We start from the raw sequence: 22295 nt of genomic DNA, 5'->3' as shown, positions 1-22295 counted from the left end.
AATGAAGTTTACTAACAAGTTCTAGGATAATATGCACTCTTTATCCTTCTGTATCTCTGAATATGAGATATATTCAGCAAAAATATATGCAGTATTATGGGTTAAAAACAAACCCTGAAAAGCCATAGTAAAATATTTTTTAAATTGCGAAGGCAGATATTTAAAAGAGGGGAATATCAAGTTCACAGCTTTGCATGAAATATCCTGCCCTGCTTTGTTTCCATCTTGAGCAATGAGTAAGTCAGGAGTCCTATAAAAAACGGAATATGTAAACTAACGACTAAAAATTACAGCTAAATGCACGTGAACATAGAGGTTTTGAATCTTCATAACTACAGTATAATCACAGACAGGAGTAATTTTAACTACAGAGCTAGCATATTTGGCAGAAGGAGAGTAGCTGGGGGTACTACAAGGCACAGAGCCCGGTTAGGACAAGGAAGCAGTGTACACTAGCGAGGAAGCCCATTGTTACATCATTCCAGGATGACTTGCCCTTTTATGGAGAAATGGGTCGGGACTGTGTCTCTCATCCTTTCCTCCTTACCTTGACTTATAACCTCAGAAAGGGATGGAGAGGTTTGTAGATCTAACAGGAAATGATCTTTTTACACCAGAGTTGTCTCAGAAAGTGGCAGTATAGGTGACTGGAGCCACGTATGGAGCGCAGAGGACTTAGCTTGTAGGCTAACACATGTCCAGGCACACAGTCGTCCCGAGCCCTGCATCTCCTGCTCCTAGTCCTTGAATTTGACATGTGATTGTTCATGTCTTTTAATAATGGAGTCAGGATACCTAAGGTGTGTATGAACAACAGAAGCAAACCGTGTTTTTCATATTTCAAGTCAGCAGCCAGATGTAAATGGAATGGCAGGGAATAAAGGAAAAGGTTCTGCTGCAGCACAGTTGGCGCAGCAGAGAAGGCTGTGACTGCATGCAAATTTCCTTGCATGGTTGCTGCAAATAGAGAACCTCTGAAATGAAACACTGGAAGAATATTTCACAGAAAATTTTTAAGTCTTCCTGTAACAGCACACTAGCTGTGTGGCTCATCTCAGCAAGACCTTTCTGGAACAGTTAGATAAATGAATTGCAGAGAATGGGTGGCAACGAACCCTGCCCATTTGGACTGCTACATGCAAATACATCCACTTACGTGTGAGAGGTACTCATTATGGGCATCCCACAAAAATCCCATATAAGAAAGGTTTCATCATAAAGCAGGAGGTGAAGAGTGTGTTAAAAGGCAGTGCACATGAGGAGGAAAAATTGTCAAATATAGTGAAAGAATAATAGGCTGCAGAGAAGAAAATGATTTAGAAGAAGTCAACTGTAATGCTAATGATGTAGAATCACCTGAATTTTTCCCTTCTTGTTCATACTGGGTTTTCATTACATACTGTCTTTTCCCACATTCTCCTCTGTCTACAGTTTATTTAGCAGCCACACAGAATAGTCCTGCTATAAACTGACTCCTCAGAAGTAATTTGTGCATTGGGAAGTGTATTTCAGAAGGTGCATCGTATCCACTTCAGGAGCTATCTTCTCTTCTCTATATTATTCAAGTTTTAGTGCACAGGCTGCCAAAGCACATATATTATTGAAAAGATGCTCTTACCAGTACTGACAATACAGGTCTTAAAAAAAAAATTCATGCTATTTTACACCTTTGCTCATTTTCTGCAACTTACGTGGAAATGAAATGATGCAAAAATCCAGAGCAAAAGATCAGTATGTGGCTCAACCTAGGCCAATCCATATTTATACATTCAAAAATACACAGCATATGTCTGTATATATGCTTATGTGTATGTTTGAGTATCTAAATATATATCTAAAAGATGTATAAATACAGTGTACTCATGTGTACGTTCATGTGTGTATGTTACATGTGTGTAAAAGTGGTGAGAGGCAAATAGTGCAGTAGACAAGTACAGAGAAAATTACTACTATAGCAGCCCAAAAATGCATGCAATCAGAAAACAGCTTTGTTTTTCTTGTTTTATTCTTAGATGTAAACACTTATAAATGACATTATCAGGTGAGGCAGCAAGCAGCAATCTGTCCTCTAAGCTAATCATGCTAGAGAAAGTTGATGTGGCATAGAAGAAATTATGCAAATGCAAAGGAAATTGTGATTTTTCATAGTCTGTGTATAAACTTCTTCGCAGCAGAAGATCATTACCTCATGACAAATGTTTCACTGTACTGCCAGCATATCTGTAGCTTAGTTTTGCTGGGTAATCTTCATCACAGTTTGCAGGTACAATGGTTCTGTAGAAACTTTTTCCTTGTATTGTGACAAATAAGCAGTAATACTAACGGCTTAGTTTCAAAGGTTAAGAAAACAATTTGGACAAGGAGTGATGGAGAAAAGTAATAGACATCTAATTTGAAAGTAGGAGTGTCAGATCCAGCCACTACTGCACTTGTCACATCTCCCCTGGTTTGGAATTTCATCTGCAAACATCTCTCTAATATTTGTATTGATAAAAGTAGAGTCATCAAAAATGTGACCTTCCAAACTTGCCTTGTTACACACGCCTTCTTGAACATAGTGGTGTACCTGGAAGTCCAGAACTTACAGGAAATCATAATTAAAGGCCAACAAAACAAAAGAAAACTCAGATCTTTCTCTTTTATAAGCATGGGTTGTGCATTTTGTTACAGACCTCCAAGAAGATGCAGCTTAGTGAAAGTACCTTATCAGGGTCCTGTACAAACCAAAGGTCCTATATAACGCTGCAGAGGGCCTGTAATTTGCAGCAGCCCTCATAAAATGATCCAGCTCTGCATTTGCCAGCTCTGTAATCAGCAAAGAGAAATGCCCAGACTCCAGTTATTTTCCCTCTATTCTGGACATTTTGTTTTGTGAGGGAGATCTCTGTGAAGTAGCTGCCTTCCCCTTTGATCACTACAGAAGTGAGTCTGATATACCTGAGTAAGGAAGAAGAAACATTTGTCCCCTTCTCTTTGTGCAGCTACGAGTAGTAATCTGTAAAACTGAACCTATAAACATGAAGTTCTTATAGCCAAAAACCTGAGTTTATCCAGTCTTTCCAGTTCAAATTCCTAGCATGACGACTGTAACTAAATGTTGAAAAATAATGAGTTCAACTTAAAATTGATAGCAAAATTTAAGATAATTTTTCTTAACTCAGTGCTCTTAAATTTTGTCTTCTGCTAAAAAGAAGACACAGTCTCACCATTGTTATAATTGTAGCGGAAAATAATTAAAATTTGCTCTACTTTAAATTTGCTCCAGTTTCCACTTCTTCGTAATGTTAAATTATGAAGAGAAAAGCCAAACTGAAAGCAGAAAGATATAGAAATATAGTTAACTACTGATTTTTCGTGAAGACAAGTATCACACATAAAGTAGCCTATCCCTCAAACTTTTCATAGGTGAATAAGTGAATTAGTGCATGGAGAGACTTCCAAATGAACACCATGACAAATTAGATCTGAGAATACCATGAAGCTGGTGCTACTCCCTGTAACCACAAAAAAAAAAAAAAAAGAAAATATTGACTTCAAAACTAACCTATAATGCATATGCAAATGAAAACTGCCTAAACTAATTTCTTGTGACTGGGACTCATTTCTTGCTTGCTGGGGACCTTTAATATGAAAAGCTTCAATATTTTTATATGATGCTTTTAATTGCTTAAAGTACTCAACTGTATATTACTAAAATAACTATAGTAATTTGGAATATCTCCCCTTTCTTCAGATTTCCTTTTGTTTGTTTTTTCTAAGTCATGTTTGGTAAGTCATATGTGCTTTTTGTCAGCTAGGAGTAGTATCCAGTACTGGTAAGGAAGTTTTTCTTGAAAACAACAAAGAATTAATGTTCGTGCCTTGCTTTTGCAGTCCTTGCTTACAAAGACATGTTAATGCCCTGCTTGAATAAATGAAACTGTTCACATTAACATATACTGCAGTACTTGACCAACCCTTAAATTTTCTTAACGTGTTTCTTTAATCGGGAAAAATGCTTAACATTTGCATTGTAAGTCAGAGAGCAATGAATTACGTATCGGTTCCTGAATTGTGAATGCACAAACCAGTTTCTGAAGGTATGAGGTCAGACTTACAAGACTGTCATTTAAATTGTTTGATATTAAAGTCAAACCAAAGTTTGACATTCAAGTCAGTGTGTTAGAAATTTGGAAGGACTTATCATAGAAATACAAAGCTGTTCTAGTTCAACAATAATTTTTTTTTTTTTTTTTTTACTACAGCTAAAGGTTTGAGGAAGTACCGTGCACTTTCTGTAAATCCTCCTTTTATCACATTTTCTTGATTCTATTCATTAAAAAGGATTGTAGCCATTTCTTAGGATTTAATTGCTTTGGAATATTGTGTGGGTATTAGAAGAGGGTATTATCTGAAGAGTCTGAAAATTGTAAAGGAAATTTAAAATTATGTCACAAATATACATGTATAAAACGTGTATGTGTCCCTTCTCATGTTCATAAAATGTCAGTAGAGGAGTATATCTATATTCTGTCCTTAATTATTACTATATTTCTTCTTCACAGAACAAAATCTGCCTTTTCTTCATCACAAGCAGGGAGTTTCAAAGTATGAATTTATAGTACTCCATCTGTAAACACATTGTTCCAATTCCCATCAAAAAGAATTTTATTTATTTGTGTGATCACCTGTTCAAAGTCTATAGGAGTGGAAATATTGATTTCACTCAAGAAATACACTTTTTAAACAGAATCTTTCTGGCAATTGTGCTTGACAAGAACGGTCGTGTACAGCTTAGCACTCTGATTGGTATTCATCACGGAGACTGAGTATGTTAAAGTTGTAAGAAGACACATGCATTTGAGTTGGATTTTCCGTAGTAGTTTATACACTGTCTTCATTCTTCAAGGCCTTCTACACTTAAACAAGGTAGTGCAATCAGCATGACTTTTCTTCTTTTGTCACTTCCTTCTGCATATGAATCCTTTCTATACAGAGGAAGGTAAATAATAGATCCAGTGCACAGGGTCAAGATTCTTCTTATTCTATATACGATGTCCCCACCGAAGTGCAACTATACTATAAATTTTTAATATTCATACATGCATTTTTGCAGTCACATGTTAACCAAAATACAGAGTTGTAAGCAGAAAATATGTGTGTTTATGTGTAAAGCAACATTCTTGCTATGCTCAGCAGCCTGTTTGTGGCTTTAAATGTCCATATCTTGTGTGGCTTTATGTTGGACAATGTTGCTCAGTACCTATTTCTCTCTCCCCTCATTTTCTATACTGCCTTACTCAGTTGATGTATTTCATATGGGGATACATAGTGTGACATATTATACAATGTGTCATGCTGGATATTTTTAATAATCCTCTGATATATATATATTACTCTTGTAATATACTCCTGTAAAAATTCTGATTTATAGTTTAAATCAGTGGGATCAGGATTTCACCATAAGAGAGTATTAATTTGTTTCAGGAGGGAAAATTATTGTTTAAAAAATTTACCAAGGTTCTACCTGTGTAATAGAAGTGTTCTAGTGATTTTTGGTTTGAGGAGCCTTCACTGACAATGTCACTTCAAGTAGAATTAAAATATTTGTTTCGTACTTCAATGACCGAATGTAGTTTCTCCACATGGCACAATAAATCTTCTTAGACAGAACTCTTTTTAAAGTGAAATATTGAAGGATGTTTACTGAACAATATTGAAAAATACTCCTCCATGAGCTTGTTTGGGGGTTCCTTGTAGCTAAACACTCTATACCCAACCCCAGGAATTTATATACATATGCACATGTGCATGAACATCTCCAGATAACTGAGGTTAGAACTATAAAATGTAAATATAAAGTTTGATGTCTACTAAGTAATTTTGTTCTATTAAAAGATTATCTGATTAAGTAATCAGTGTTTGTCAACTTTTTTGAGAGAGATAAAAAACAAGACCATCAATTGAAAATGATGATGCCATTATTTTTGCCAGAAATATATAAGGATTGTAACTGTTTGTCATTGACTTTACCTCTATTCTCTACCTTTCTGTGGTAAGGCCACAGACAGGTTTAGTTACCAGGGTCTAATCTGGCTCAGAAGAAATTTCAGGTTCAAGGAAACATATTAAGGGGGACCTAGATGTGGTTGTGTTGCACAGCAGCTCTTGGTAGTTTTACTTGATATTCAGGGTTAAGACAGAGAATAAGATAATTTATAGAGAATTGTGACACTTAGCAATATTACACTTCCAAGCTTTGAAATGCCACAGCTTGTAACATTCAATATTTCAAGTTCTGGCAAAACCAAAAATTAGTTCTTGTATATGTAACTAGAAGAGGGGTAATTTTCATTTCTAAGTAGCTAAAGCATCTCTTTATATATACTATATATATTGCCATATATGTTAGGTATAAGATATACAAAAATTTATTAAGGCCAACGTCTGAATGTTGTGCGTTCTGAAAATTCAAGAACAATTTTGAAGAAAGAATTGGAAATAAATCACATTTCATTTCAAGGAAACAGATTAAATAATAATAGGTAAAAGGCAGGTTTAAGATTGTCAAGGATGAATGTCAAATGCATTTATCAAATGACTATGTATATGATGGGTCACAGCTTCCACATATATATGTTATAGACGTGTGTAGTTACTTAAGTGTACCTATTAATTGCAAACACCAGAATACAATCTGTCCTTGCTTTACAGCGCTTTCCTATATGCATATGAAAATGAGATGATCTTATAAAGATAAGATTAAATTTGAGAAATTGAAGTAACAAATGGTTTAACTCTTTGAGAGACAGAAGATGCAAATATTTGTCTTTTAGAATCTGAAGAGAGGGTGGACATACAGTAGAACATTTGAAAATATTACCAGGAATTAAGGTACAGAAGTTTGATATTTTTGTTTTTCTGTTTTCCCTTTTGGATATTCACACCCTTATTTTAATTAACTTGCTCATATAAATACAGCAGGATTGTTGTATTTTTTTAAATAACTCTTTACTGAATATGTCAACAAGATAATATATAGTGTATAGTGAGGTTTTGAAGTTAACAATGCGTGCAACATGGCAGATTGCAGAAAACAGATAATGCAGACTTCAAACCATCTATTTTTCCATGTTAAAGGTAGAAAGTATACCAAACACAGAACAGAATCAAGTGTGCATGTCTCAGTTAAAATAAATTTTATGGAAGATCATCTTCAAATATTTGAGACCAAGTGATGATAACAATTTGTTTAGTAGCTTATCTGTTTCTGAGAGGATCAGAATTCAGCTCTCATGAGGCACATTTCCACAGAGCCCCAGTGTAAGAAAAGGTTGCCAAATCTCTTCTGTACTAGTTTTCCAGATGGACTACTAGCCAGTGTCCTTTTAAAGAGCAAGACACTCTATGCTGTACAAAAGTTTAATGTCAAATGCTTCAATATTGCCTGTATTATCACCTGGGATACAAAATGCCCTGTTCTGTAGAGTTCGGGGAAAGAGTGATCATCAGCTTCCTAGGATTATCTCTGTGTTTAGAAGAGAGCATCAGGCAGGATTTGATGAGGCTCAGAGCCTGTAACTTTTGATTTTGGCACTCATTTCTGTTTTGTTTTTCCACTGAGCTGGAAATACAGGTCATAAGTAAAACCATTTTTTCTCACGTTGTAAAGAAAAATCTTTAACATCTCCATGTTATAATTTAAGGTAAAGAAGTACTATAAACGGAGAATTAAATGGAAATTAACCACTTCACTGTCAAAAGCTGAGACTGAACTTTTGCTTCAATGTCATTAATAAAGTGCCTTATGTAGACCCTTAAAACCATAACAATAAAATATGCATAAAGTTCTTTTGCTTGCAAAATTAAAATCGATACATTTCTCAGAGGGAAAAATTTCCTCTCAGGAAAAGAGAAAATAATTGAGAGAAAAATATAGTTCAGCTACTCTAGTAGCAAATAGCATATGCTATTTCTTTTTTCTGTTTTACGTGACATTCATTGTAGCCCTTTATTGGCTTACAGGGAAAACTGCTAATATCTTTTCAGTCCAAAGTAACCCAAACCCTAAATATTCTTATGAAGAAATTCAATAATAATGTCTCCCATAAGAACCTGTTAACAAAAAAGTCCATGTATTCATCAGGTGTCTTTTTCTGCCAGCAAGCTACATGCAAGAAACACTTGCTATAGTGACAGAATCTGTGAAAATGAGGAGCTGTTTGAAAATAAATAAGTCTTCAGAAGGAACCGAAGCACTGGACACAGCAGTGTTGTGATACTGCTTTAATATAATTTCTTAAACTCTTATTTTATTCTGCTCACCAATCTTTTCCATATGTTTATGTCAGCTATTAGAAGTATAAAATAGAAGATGGGTGAGATTTTGTTTGTAAACCACTAATTTGCCCTCAGGTCCAATGAACCTGTTCAAATCAGGACCTGGAAGTGAACATTTTGGATGAGTTGTATATGCACTCATTTAGGACTTCTCTTTAGCCTTTACTTAGTATCTGTGGTCACGTATTTGAACTAAGGGAAGATGACCCCATTTTTACGAAGTCCAAGGAAAAAGCTACTGATACTAAACTTTACATTGCCAAAAGATCATTGTCCATTTTTAATTCTTTTTCCAAAGATTTTATCTGGTGAAAATTGCCCATTATGTACTTATCTAGACGTTTCCTGAAATGAAGCCTCAGCTGTTTGTGTGACTGACTCTTTGAAACATCCCAAACTCTCTTGTAGGCTGAAATGCATTAACTTATTTGCAGCTGATAACAATTAGAGCTGGGAGGAACATTCTTCAAATGAAACATACAACCTTTCGTTTCACTACAGCTGTGAATTTGTTTAGATAATGCTCCCAATTCTACCCACAAATTTTGGTATAAGTGGCTTGTTACTTTTTTTCAGAAGTGTGCTGATAGAAAAGAATGTCTGTCAGTATGCCATAACAATATATACATTCTTCTTCAGCCTGAAAAGAAGCATAAACTATGCTACCTTTAATTTAATTTTGATTTTTGGTCTAGATAAGTGAGTAATAGTTCACAGACAGATATATATACCTTTCATCACCCGAGATCAAAACTAACAGTTTGTCAATGCTTTCTGTTTTCACCCTATTAGGACAGTAATCGCATTTGTTGTTATCAGTTTGGGCTTCTGGATTATTCATCTACAGTATGGCTGAGCTCCCTGAATAAGTCATTTGCTACAAATAAGGCGCCTGGCTCATTTTGAAACTATGGGATCCTGAGGCCTAGAACAGATGATGTTCACTGAGGATGGTAAAACTTCCTCCAGCATCAGTCACTGAAGTACAAAATTCTACTAAGCATGTACTTTCAAAGGATGCCTTTTGAAATGAAAGGTACAGCTAGTTATTTCAGTGAAATTGAATACTATAACCACACCCAGTGGGAATCTCTTTCTCTACTTAATTTCAAACAAACTCCAACATGCAATGGAAGTGTGCAGAAGCACAACTATTTGCTGCTTGTCTTGTGGGCTTTGGCAGCTAAAACATATTAAACAAACAAAACGTAAGTATTAACCTTCTCGTGATAATATTCAGTAAATAGGTCACAGAAAAAAAAACACTTTGCATAGACATTTCTACCTAGAATTACACCATTTGAAATCATATGGCAGCCTTTTAATCAGCAAGATTTCAGTGACTTTAGTATTACAGTAGCCACACAAGTTGTCTAAAATACCTGTTATAGCTAGAGAAAATAGCAAATATACAGAATATAGCGTGAAATTTCAAAATGTGATTATAAAAGGTGTTTGGGGGACGATGTGGTTCCTTATACAATGATTGTACTTTGCCGTCAATCATAACTGGATTCATTTTGCCACTGCAGAGAATGAGTGTTATAATGTGATTTGAATTTGAGAAACTGCACGCTCATAGACTGCTGGGTTTCAAGAACAGGTTGAGTGAAATGAGCAAAGGAAAGGATTAAAACCCTCTCTCCCAACATAAGCAGCCTCATAAAGTGAAAAGTTTAAGCATTCCACAGTGAAAGTGCTTCAGCCTTTACTTCCAATCCACTAACAACTTCTTGTTGCTAGTTGGTCACTGGAAAAAGATTTCTCTTTGGCTTCCTACTCCCTCAGGAAAGTTTTGTCTCGCTCTTGTGTTTATATTTGTTGTGCACTTTTGCTTGTCCCCAAGCTCAGGAGAAAGTGAGCCCTACTAAAAAACTAACAAACTGAAAAAAAAAAAAAAAAAAGAAGAAAGGAAAAAGAAAAAGGAAGAATTATATTTCACTGCTGACCTGGCAAGAAATCCAGAGTTCTTGGCAGTCGCAGTGTCAATGGAGTGGCTGCAACATTATATAATTTTGAAAGCAGCATCATGGTTTTAATACAAGCATGATGTTTCGCATAGTTCATGTAAAGCTCAAGGACTCAGTATTCCAGCTAAAGAATTTGAGGAAATAAAAGAGCAAATTCTAAGCCCACCTACTGCTTATAAAGCACAGATCATTGTGGAAAACTTCCAAAAGCTTAAGATAAAAGAAGGGTAATTCAGAGGAACAGTGTGTACTTGTGTTCTTAAAATTCCTCAGCTAATCAAATGCTTAGTTAATGTCCATCTCTGTACACCCGAACGGGAAAAAAAAAAAACCAAAACAAACCACACCACAAAAACCCCAAAACTGAGTAGGATTTATACAGGATTTTCCCTGCTGAACATATTTCAGCTCATGATAGGCCTGGAGGACTTTTCACTAACAAATCAATTTCTAAAGATCTTTCTTATTTATTTTCTCTCTTTGTTTGTCTGGTTTCTTTCCTATTTCTCCATACCGACTGTAACTCAGACCCCTATATCAAACAGGGTTTGAACCACAGAAGTCAATAGCAACGTTTCCATTGGCATCATATTTTGCATCATGCTTTCAGCAATTTACAGTTTTAGATTCTAAATTCTATACGAATACTGCAGAGCTGGGAACACTCAGAACTTCCCTCATTCAGGCTGTACCTGAACATGCTGTGTCAACAACTGCTGCTTTATTAAAGAGAGGTACAACTTAATGACAACTATCTGTTACATACTGATAACCTTCATCTCCCACTGAGAAGTGTCAGAGAATGCCTAAAGTTTCTTAATCAAAACAAAAAGAAGGAACAGTTTCTATCATAAAAGTATATAGTATTGGGGACATTTTCAGAGTAGCTTTTGCAAATAGGAATCAAGGTCACTTTGAGTTTGACACTGAGCTCTGTCTACCTTTCCTATTCCAAGTATGTTGGGAGAAAACTAATCAAACAAGAAAGTAGCCTTTTTGGTAGTACTCAGAACTCCAGCTCTCAGTTGGAGGTAGGAAATGCAGAACTGCCAAAGGGGAACGGAAGTATTTCCAACTGTTTGAAGCTCAACCGCAACTGCTGGGTTCAAATCAGAAGGGTTGTACCCATTTTATCTGAATTGCTTTTGTCCATTCCTAGTGACCCTGTTTTAATATGCACTTATTTTCCTGTACTACAGGACACCTAGAAACTTAATATCCCTCAGACAGCTTCGACAGCAAAGTGGTTAATGTTTGAAGAATGAGTCATTCTTTCCTTTGCCATGACATTGGGTTCTTATTGTACAACCCTGTACAGTACTTAGCAATATTTTTTAAAGATTTAAAAAGCAAAGAGTTACAAAACCATTTGCAATTAACTTGAAATAGAAAAGATAGCACTTTTTTTAAATCCCATTATATAGTACACCGTATAAATTACAGAGTATTCAAATGCATAAATGCATCTGGGTAACATTTATCAAATGTAATTTTTTCATTGTTGTTGGGGGGTTACTTTTTCCACAGTTTTTTTCTCTTTGTCCTAGACACCCCCATCTCCCCTCACTATCACGTATGACAGTGCTCCAGGTCTGAGACATTGCTGTTGCAGTATCGCATGTTGTTGGGGATGTGGCAGTCTGTGTAGTTAATGCCCCCGTTTGGGGTATAAATGGGCTGCAGTCTGAAATCTCCTTTAAGGAGCTGATCATTATTTAAGGAGACAATCTGGAAGCTGGTTTCCGTCATCTCCAGGATGGAGTTGTCCTTCTTGGTCCCTGCCTCGCAGTAGTCATCTTTCCGACGGCCCCGGTTATATTTCCACTTCTGGGAAGTGTAACGCCCTTTTTTGTGCATGTGCCAGCAAAAAATGCTAAGCAGGACCACTAGGACAAATATCACTGCACCCCCAATCAACCCTGCCAGCAGAAATGGGGAGCCCAGGTTCTGAGAAGTTGTCTGCTCATGGCTGGAGGGGATGTTGCTGCCATTGCTCAAAAAGGAAGCCTTGGTTGTGGCTTCTGAACAGACAGTGTCTTCTCCAGTTCGGTAATTGTTATAAGTATCCAGTGGAACCAAACAAATCCGATAGGTGGATTTGGGCTCCAGATTTACCAAGCTTAGGTGTTGCTTCTCACCACTAACTATTCGTTCCTGAACAATTCCTCCTACCAGGCTATGGCCCATTTTAACCCATGTCAGTTTATATGCCATCACTGTAAAAAGAGACATCCAGTTAACTTGGATGCAGGTGTCATTCACAAAATGGATGGAGAGTTGAATCCGTTCAGATATAGGAGGAGTCACCCTTTCTCTGTCCTCCCTGTCAGGCACAGTGGGGAGTGTGGTTATGGTGGGAGTGAGAGGATTATATTTGCTGCTTGGGGGAGGAACTGATGAGGTGGGAACTAATGTAGTTGGAATGGCTGTAGCTGGGACTGGGGTGATGATAAGTGGCAGACCAGGAGTGGTGGTAGGGCATGACAACATATTCATATTGAGCTCCCTGACTGCCATACCTCGGACCTGCTCTGGTCCCTGGCACATAAAACCCCGTACATTGATGGAAGAGGGAATAAATTTGAGCCATTCGGTGACCCACTTAATACTGCAGTCACACAACCAGGGATTATTCCTTACAGTGAGTTGCCTCAGGTTGTGGAGATTATCAAATACTCCTTTGGCCAACATCCGAAGTTGATTGTTGGAAATATCGAGACGTTCCAGCTTGTGGAGGTTTGAAAAGGCTGTAAGTGGTATATGGGTTATCTGGTTGTCCTGCAAGTAGAGCCTTAGCAGGTGTGTACCTGGAAGATCAGGAGGAGGATAGGTCAGTGAATTCCGCACTATTGAGAATTCCTTGAGCTTGGAGAGGTGGCTGAAGGTGCCTTCAGCTATGCCTTTATTAGTAAGGAGATTGCCATCTACAATCAGACGCTCCAGACTCGTAAGATTCTGGAAGGCCAGGTCTGAAATGACAGCAATTCGGTTTTCGTCTACTCGAAGTTCCTGTAAGTCCACTGGAAGTCCTACTGGTACACTGCTTAAGTGATTCTTGGACAAAAACAGAAGCTTGAGGCTGATGGCTTCCCGGAATGCCCCATCCTCAACGCCAACAGTGGAGATGGAGTTGTCATCCAGGTGCAGCTCTTCCAGCTTCAAAAGCTGAGCAAGGGCAGCCCGAGAAATGGTCTGAATGTTGTTTTCCTGCAGGTGGAGAACCCTAACATTCTTGGGCAGGTTCATAGGGAATTCATCTAATTGGTTGCCATACAGGTAGACTGTGTGCACAGACTGGACATTGTGCAACTCTGCAGGAAATCCAGCATTATTAATTTGGTTATTATGGAGGTAGAGGACGGTTACACCCTCTGGTATTCCAAGAGGCACTGAGGTCAAGCTTCGCTCATTACAGTAGACAAAGTTTCGGTCACAGCGGCACACTTTTGGGCAGGCCGAAGTTTTGGAGACCTGCATGTAGAACCCCAGGGAAAAGATAAGCCATGATTTCATGAGAACAGCCCAATCTGTGGGCCACATTCTAGTCCACAAACCCATTTCTAATTTAAAGAAATAAAGTACCAAAGTGTTAAAGAACTAATAACAATAGTAGAGCACAGGTAGCAAAATCTCCGGTCATTAAAATTGGTTTCTATTTATGTCCAGTGTTCAGGCCAGAGTTAAAGTCCTGGAGGCTAAGTACAAAATAATCCTTTTATAATTGGCCTACCTCCTACTTTTGATAAGAAAGTCACAGTCTTATTAGCCAGGGTTACAAAGTTTGTTTCCTTTTTCCATGTGTGCTGAAAGAAATAATAGCCGTGTTTTTGCAGGTGAGCAACAGGTTAATTTAAAGCTACCAAAGGGCGTCTGTGTATGAGTTGCTTGGAGGGATAATATTTCCTTTCACTGAAGACTGTTGGTGTTACACTCAGCTTTCTGAAGTCAGCAAAGTCCTCATACCAGCTATCTGCCGATTCTGGCCTGCCTGTAAAAGAAAAAGAGAAAAGAAAAAGCTGAATGCATGAATTGTTTAATAGGGAAGATCAAGCCCATTAGAAGACTATTCTAAGGCTGTGCTCTTTGTGGCTTTCTGAAAAGAAGGCACAAATATTAAACATTAGCTTAATATTACTGTTAAATAGTCTTGAAATAGATTTGATGCAAAGTCATTGCAGCGATTGAAGGACTTTCAGTGACTTCAGTGAAGGCTGATCTATCATTTGTGTTTGCATATTGTAGCTCCAATCTTTGCCCTTTTACTGTCTGTTCCAAATCCTAAAACTAAAACATATTACAAACCTAAACCAAAACCATTTAACTGGAAATTTTTGCTCAGGTATTTTTTTTCTTTTGCAGATCCACTGACTTCAATGAATGCTAGTCACTGGTGCCTGACAGAATAGACTCTGGGCTGTATTATTTAATCACACGCTATGTTTTTTTCATTTCCTACCAGACTCTGGAATGTTCTGTTTCTATTTCTGTAATGCCATTATGTATATTCTCCGCTAAATGCACACTGCCAGATTATTGCACCTCACTGCAGTTAATTAGCTACTTATGAGAGGAGTCTTTTAAATAAGTATGGTAATCCACAAATACAAGATACCCTACTGTAAGGTATATATTTGCTAAAACTGTCACCTTGATATTGTTTCTGATGTGAACTCTGCTGCCAACAGACTTCAGAATTAGCTTTCCACTAAACGAAATGGGCTCACATCTGCTAAGTTATTGTTTTAGGATATCAGCTACAGCAGTTTTGCAGAAAAGCACTTTCTCTGAAACCGTAAGGGTTAGATACTTCTTTTAATTCTGCTACACAGTTGTCTGTGAATGGCTTCATAAACAAATTGGTTAGCGTTAGTATAGATGAGTTCTTTAACATATATTTTCAGCTTTTAAGTGTACTTTTTACCTTTTACCTTCCCAGCTAGTATTTATGATTCAGATCTGTGAACAAACAACCCAAATCTCTAAAGCATGCAAAGAAAGATTGTCTTGGTATATGTTGTTACTAATGGCTGAAAAAGAAATGCTGCATTTTACATACTTGAAAATAATGAAAGACATAAACCTTGACAAGTACCATGCACGTGTCAGTCTCAGGGTCTTAAATTGCAGTTACATGAGGAGAGTATTTCCAGATTTTGTTGACCTAGATCAAAACTCATTGGCTGGGATTTCAGGGAAACAGAATTTCAGTAAACAGAATCACATCTAAAAATCTCTTCTCCTTTATTTAAGCAGATTAAGAACCATCCAGGTAATTCAGAAAGAAATGTAATTCAGGAGTGCATGAAAGCTTGTTCTTCTGCTACAGCTGTGCTGTTTATATCATGTCCCAAATGCTGCTTTTGGGAATCTCATGGACTGACAGTGTAGAAAGCCTCTTTAGGAGTCAAACTGTTATAATCCTGCAACCTCACGCTTGTAGATTACTATATTTATTTGGAGTATCATCAAGTATAAGCCTCAAGGATAGAACAGTTGGAGATAAGAAGTGAGACCCTGAAAAGTCCTGTAGCTGATCACTGTGAATTCAAATGGTAAACGTACCTATACTGTAATGTAGTCTATACTGTGTGTTGTCCTTCTCGAGAAACAGTAGGAATAGATACCCCACTGCTCAAGGTTTTCTCTCTCACAGGCATATTTCAGTCAAGAGTGGTTTCTTTTCAATTATGTAAGATGATGTGATACTGTAGAGAAACTCTAACAGGATTACATTCTAACATGAGCCTAAGTGTGGCAGTTTATCCGCCTTTAATATGGCCTGGCTCCCATCTAGATCATACTGCTCTGATCCATCATGACACTGCCTTTTTAAAATAAGAAAGGACATGCAGAGTCTTCTCTGAGATGCTTGGGACCACACAGGAAAATGGTGGTTCTCTTATTCTCTTTCCATCATCAGTGAGATACAGTCTATGCCTCCTAACCGTAACACTGCCCTACACTGAACTCTCTTTCAATTTTAATTCCAATTGCACATTAGATTTTATTTGACTCCTGGGTATGATAGAAAACTCAGCTGAGGACGTGCAGTCACAGGTAGCTGCAGCTCCTGGTTTGCTGGGAACCTCCTAAGAGGGAATGTCTTATTAAAATTGATTCTAGGACTTTGCCCAGAGTACCTCTCACCTTGGTAAATGTGGTACCTGAATAAAAGATTTCAGTAATGATTCTAGTAAATTGGGTCAAACGGCATTTCTCATTAGATATTACACATAAAAGAGCTTTGACTGGACAGTCACTTAAGCATATCAGCACTTTGGAAGTTGGCACTCTGGAGTTTATCTCTTTTTTATTGTTACATGGATTTTGCCCTTAGAAATCTAAAACTTTCCTATTGTTTTCTCCCCTTATGATGGTGAGAAAGGGAGTCTTCAGCTATCAGTCCTTAATAAACCACTACTATAAAATTTAGTACAGGATCTATGCATTGGTAACTACTGTTGATTGTATTAAGCAAGAGCACAAGGACAAATGTAATTAGATATTTATGACTTTAGGGTTGACTGTGGTGTAACTGAGGGAAGGAATGAGGCAGCAAAGATACAACTGAAATATCTGGGAAAAACTTTACCTCAGCAGTCTTTTACAACTGTTTAATAATAACTCATAGTACTGGTCATAGTTGCAGTATTTTTCAGCAAATGCAAAACTGAATTGTGTCTCTGTGTTAGAAATCTCTACTCCAAAGACATTAAAAAGATTGAAGAGTTGAACAACCTGCTTGAGTTAAAAAAGAAACTCTATGAAGGAAAAATATCCTCAGCAAATTCCAGAAGGCTGGAAAAGCTGAAACAGTTTGTTCTTTAGCAAATTGCCAACTCTGAAGGCGGGTAGAGTAAGGTAGCTTTATCCCCATCCCTGCCATATTGGCTTCCTAAAGCAAGCTCTCTATTTTCAATATTCTTACAAGAACTGAACTGAAACTCTCTGTGAATGAACTGATCATTTGCAGAAGTAGAATTTTGAAAGTGGAGGAGTTAAGGTCACTAAATATCCTTAGCTTTCATGATATAAAATCTTGGGAATTGACTCATAAACTATAGATGGCAGTGACTTTGCTTACAGTGAAGTGAGAATGTTCTAAAAACCAATCTAGCAAGAGAGGATGAAAGTAAGGGAATTTGTCACAATTAACTTAAAATCAAAGAAATGAACAAGAAAATACCTCAATAATAATACATCTGCCCATCATCACTTTGGCCATTTTTGTTTCTATTTCCTTACCCTGTACACTTGATTTCTATTATTTCTCACTATATCCTCCTTGGAACACAAGCAACATCTTCCAAGTGTCTAGGACATTTCCTGTCTTACTGCAGCGAGGATGTTAAACCCCATTAGGATTTAAGGAATGATATAATAAAGTTGAGAAGAGCACACTGAAACAGATGAAACATATGCACATATTTTAGGTGGCAATGTCTGAAAATTTGACTTATTGGCCTGGATTCCTGACATCAATGGAAATGTTCCCTTTCATATCTTAAGAGGAATTTCTGACCAATGTTTTTATCTCACTGTCTTTTTTCAAACCTGCCTTATTTAAATACCCTTTTGGCATGACTAATGCTAGCTAGAGAAGAACAATTCTGGCTTTGAGCACTGGATAAAAATTTCAGCTTTGCTTTTGTTCAACACTGCATCTGTTCAGCTTCTTTCAGATGTTTTGATTAAATGTATTTAAGGGCTGAAACATCTAGCTGCAAGTTGGGAAGGTGAAGGTTTTATTAGTTTCCCCTTCACTGGTCAGAATCATCCACACAGTTTCCAGTTTTAGTCACCCTGCTGTGCATAGCCATGAAATAATTGAGCTACAATAAACAAACATGCTTCAATAATTAATATATTACTGAAAACGCTACTCAATCATAAATTTGTGGTATCTAGGAAAAAACCCCAACAACCCACTAGCAGCCTGCTTATGAAAGTCTTTCCTACCTCACTGACCAATATTGCATCAGTGGCTGTGTCTATGGTGTCTAAAGAAGCTCCAAAGCTGCCCTGAAGGCATCCTCCCCACCTTTCATACTGCAGTCTTCCAAACATGCAGTCCCAGGTGTAGCTGTCAAGGTCTCTGTGGCTTCCTGAGAACCTATTATTGATCAGGGGAGATAACAGAGAACCAAGGGAGGAGATAGCATATGGAGCACAGCCTGCATATGAATACTTACAGCTCTATGTTATAATCACAGCAGGTTTGTTGTGCTCCTGAAGCCAGGTTGTCTGTCTTCGTTAGTCTTTCTATGTTTTATATCAAGGCTATTAATTTTTTGTAGGGAATAAAATTAACAACATTTGGTTATTCCTTCCTTCAAGGAATCCTGAAAATAATCAAAAGTCAATCCTAGGAATCCAAGTTTTTTTTTCTGATATTCTAACCTCTCAGCACCACTTTTCCTAGCAGTTCATTCATTTATCTGAACCTGAGTGCCATGCAACATAAATAGAAAGGCAAGCAAAATCAAAACCAAATGGTGATATCTACTCTTTTCACTACTACCTGTTAGTCTCATTTAGCATAAAACCATTCAGCATAAATTTTCTTGGCTTTACAGCAGACCAAGGCCATAATCAAGTCATAATCTTACACTACATAATTATAATATGTAACAATAAGTACAAGGTTATTCTGTCTGGACTGGATGACAACCAGAAAACAAATCTAATTCCATTCCTCTAAAACCTAATACAGGGTTCCTAGTACTTAAGAAAAAATGCCCCTGTATTCCTATCATCTGGTAACAAAAATAATTATGGAATAATACCTGAAAAACCCAGTTTTTCCACATAAGTAGAGTTCACATCTACACATGAATGAACATCCTGTTTTTTTAAAAGTGATTAGGAGCCTTAGGTAAGACTTTATTGTATAAGTTTCTCTATGAGTTACTTGGTTTTGAACTTTGTGTTGAAAATTTAATATGAGGCTATAATCTCTGCATGAAAGGCACAGAGAAAATGACCCAAAGGAACCAAAATGCTTTTACAGGAAGCCCTTTTGCGTGCTTGTTCCTGTGGTGCTTTGTATTTATGGGTGTGTATTATGTAATAAGAAGAGGTAAGGAGGAAGAAAAGAGGTGAAGAGGAAGAGGAGAAACCATCCTTGGTGCCCTCTTCTAAAGGAATATTGAAGTCAGGATAATGATCAGTAGCTAGCACTGGAAGGAAACCTTAAAGTGTCTCTGCACACTGTTACAGACACTATGAAGTCTATATGGACAGGTTTTAGCAGAGAAAGACATTATTTCCTTTGCAATACTGTTAGCAAAATGATTCAGCAAATGTACACAAATGAGCTCTTGGCTCATGTATTCTTTTCTGCTCTGATCAGGACTTTTCTGGTTTTGCCTCTCAATTTGCACTTATAATTATTCTCAAAAGCTCAGATCAGGCAGCGTGATGGAGGGAGGTGAAATGGATTTGTATCTGCCTTGGTGGAGGCAGAACTTTAGAGTTGTACGTCTTGCAACAATGGGTGTAAAGACATCATCCGCCACCCTTCTCCCCCTTGCTCTTTTCTAACATTCTGCTCCTCCAAGCCTTTTATCTCTTTCCAGCTACATTCTTGAAAATTATTAAGCAGACGCATTTCCCAGAAGGATGCAGACTTCAGGAAATCCTTTTTTAAAAGGCATGATATTATAATCAAAAAAAGCTTTGTCTTTGGAAATTTGGGTGGTGTACAGGTTCTTGTCAGCCAAGAGAAGTCTGACAGAGCCCAATTCCTGACCGCCAGGAGGGGGAGCTAAGGCAGCAGGAAACTTTCTCTCCCCCGACTAAACAAATGAATAAATGCGGGACTCCATTTTCTTCCCACTTTGTCCGTCCCCACACACATGCAGACACTTCTCCTTCCTCACAGATGTCTGGGACAACCAGTGATCGCTGGCTTGTTTGACAGCATCTCTTCTATGTGCCTGACAAACTGTTTGAGGAGTATAACGCTTTGTTTATGGGAAAATTAATATTCCTGTGTTCTAATAATGAGCATTATTCCCAGATTGAATTTTATTTGCTTCATGATTCAGGACTGTTCTTTACTTGTGGCTTACTACACTGTGTAATTATTGCATATGTATGAGGAGGCATGCAAGGGGTTGGTGTAGCAAAGAGCATTAGCAGTGGAAAAAGAGAAAAAGAGGCTCAGTTACAGCAGATTTTTATCCTTTTACAGATTAATAAAACCAGTGGCAGGTCAAAAGAGAGAACAAGCTACAAGACATAATCACTAGAGTGACCACAGTACTCCAGGAGGCAGGGCTGCAGTAGCTGCAAGAACAATGGCATTAATGCATCAGGTGGAGCCATGAATTCAAGGCTGCCATTCATACCGCTGGGTACTGAGCTGTGCCACACACCCTACTCAGCTTCTCAGACTCGTCCATAAGTGGGTGTTGAAGTGCCAAAGTTCAGATTTAGATACTACAGTCTGCCTAGACTAACATATCTTCGTTCCTGTACCTACTTTAATAGTTACTTATGATAGAAGGAAGTTATTCTCAAAACTTGATGTTGCATAACTTCATCAAGACTGGTTCACCTGTGATAATTAATAAACCTCTGAGCCCAGAAACATTTGTGTTTCCTTTCTGTGACAAAAATATTGGTCTCTGCTCATGCACACAGATGCCCTATAGCTTAATACAATTTTTTGTCATAGTCAATGTATGTCAAGGAATATTACTATTTTTAGTAATAAAAAACATTATATCTCAATTTCAGAAATGAAAGACTATAGAACATCTAATGGAAAATATGAAAGTAAAAGCACATTTCCTACTGCAATGTCCATTAATGGACACTGTTGTGCTATCCATCCAAATTTATCTTTTGGTTTGTCATACCATCCAGTCCGATGTGAATGCCTGTCTGCATGGATTAATCCTGCACAGCCCTTTGCTATTGATCGCTCCAGCTTCTGGCAGAACCAGAAGAGCTCTAGAAATGGAAAACTGCCACTAGGGACTTCCTGCCTGTGCAGTCTTGAATTATAGTGTAGGAATTGTCAAAACCAACTATTTCAGCTAATTGTAACTGTCAGAGTAAAAGGTAATGAGGACACACAAGGCAAATTAAAAAGCAAAATCTTTAATTGCCTGCACAAGCAGGTAGGACTCCCTCATAGAACACAAAGGACAAGGAAGCATGCAGCTCTCCATGTTTCTAACTAATGTGAGCTTCTGAGTTGTGTAGGACTTCAAGGCAGTCCAAAGTCAGTGACAGCCAAAGCGTCCATTTATAAGGAAGTATTCCCATTTTCATTATAAAATTGCTGATTGTTGAAAATTTACTCCAGATGGTGACCATCGTGATATTTTCTCTCCCGTAGGCAAAGAGGAACAGATGATCACAGCCAGGACTCATATTAAATGGAGTATTGCACCTACTAGCAAAGGGCTATTAGTGTCTTTATTAACCTTCCCCCAAGGCCTAGTCTAATTTTTGACTAGTCTAATGCTGCACTGTTCAAAACTTAACAAATTTGTCAAAAAGTGAGAATGATCAATTTAGTGTGGTGGTGAATTAGTTCCCTAGTCTTTCATCCCCAAAGAACTGATCTTATATCTTAGGCGAAATAGTTTTAATGGATCTCATCCACAACTCCACAAATTCAGCAAGGTACTTTCTGATGATGTAAAGCTGGACTGAGAAAGTTGGAAATGGCAGATGAAAAGAATCTTACATGAGAAGCTATCTGGAACATTTCAACAAAATGCATTTTCATTAAAATATATTATTTCACTGAAGCCAAAGCTGAAGCCAAATTTTGTCAGTTTTGATTATGTTTTCAATAGGAAACGTGCCTGAGGCCCAATGCTTTCTGATTGTTTATGACCAGAGGCAGAGAAAGGAAAAAAGGGTAGAGGAAGAGTAAAAAAATTGACATTTTTACCCAGAAAGGTAACTTTTAACACAATTTTATTTCATGAAAACATTCATAAAATAGTGTTTACATACCACATTTCACATAAAACTGTGAAAGCT

At 37.4% G+C, this 22295-nt stretch overlaps 1 protein-coding gene across 3 annotated transcripts in view; it reads right to left on the bottom strand.

The window, feature by feature from the left end:
* Positions 1-4620: 4620 nt before the first annotated feature.
* FLRT2 (fibronectin leucine rich transmembrane protein 2) overlaps positions 4621-22295 on the bottom strand; it is a 65141-nt gene continuing 47466 nt past the window's right edge. For all 3 annotated transcript variants that reach the window (XM_064460520.1, XM_064460521.1, XM_064460519.1), the window contains exon 2: positions 4621-14277. In XM_064460520.1, coding sequence (XP_064316590.1) covers positions 11859-13847 — 1989 coding nt within the window. In that variant the 5' untranslated portion in view covers positions 13848-14277 and the 3' untranslated portion in view covers positions 4621-11858. The remainder of the gene's footprint in view (positions 14278-22295) is intronic.

This window comes from Phalacrocorax carbo, chromosome 9, assembly GCF_963921805.1.
Source record: "Phalacrocorax carbo chromosome 9, bPhaCar2.1, whole genome shotgun sequence".
In the NCBI taxonomy this organism is placed as follows: Eukaryota; Metazoa; Chordata; class Aves; order Suliformes; family Phalacrocoracidae; genus Phalacrocorax; species Phalacrocorax carbo.
This window is presented reverse-complemented; position numbering and strand designations above follow the sequence as displayed.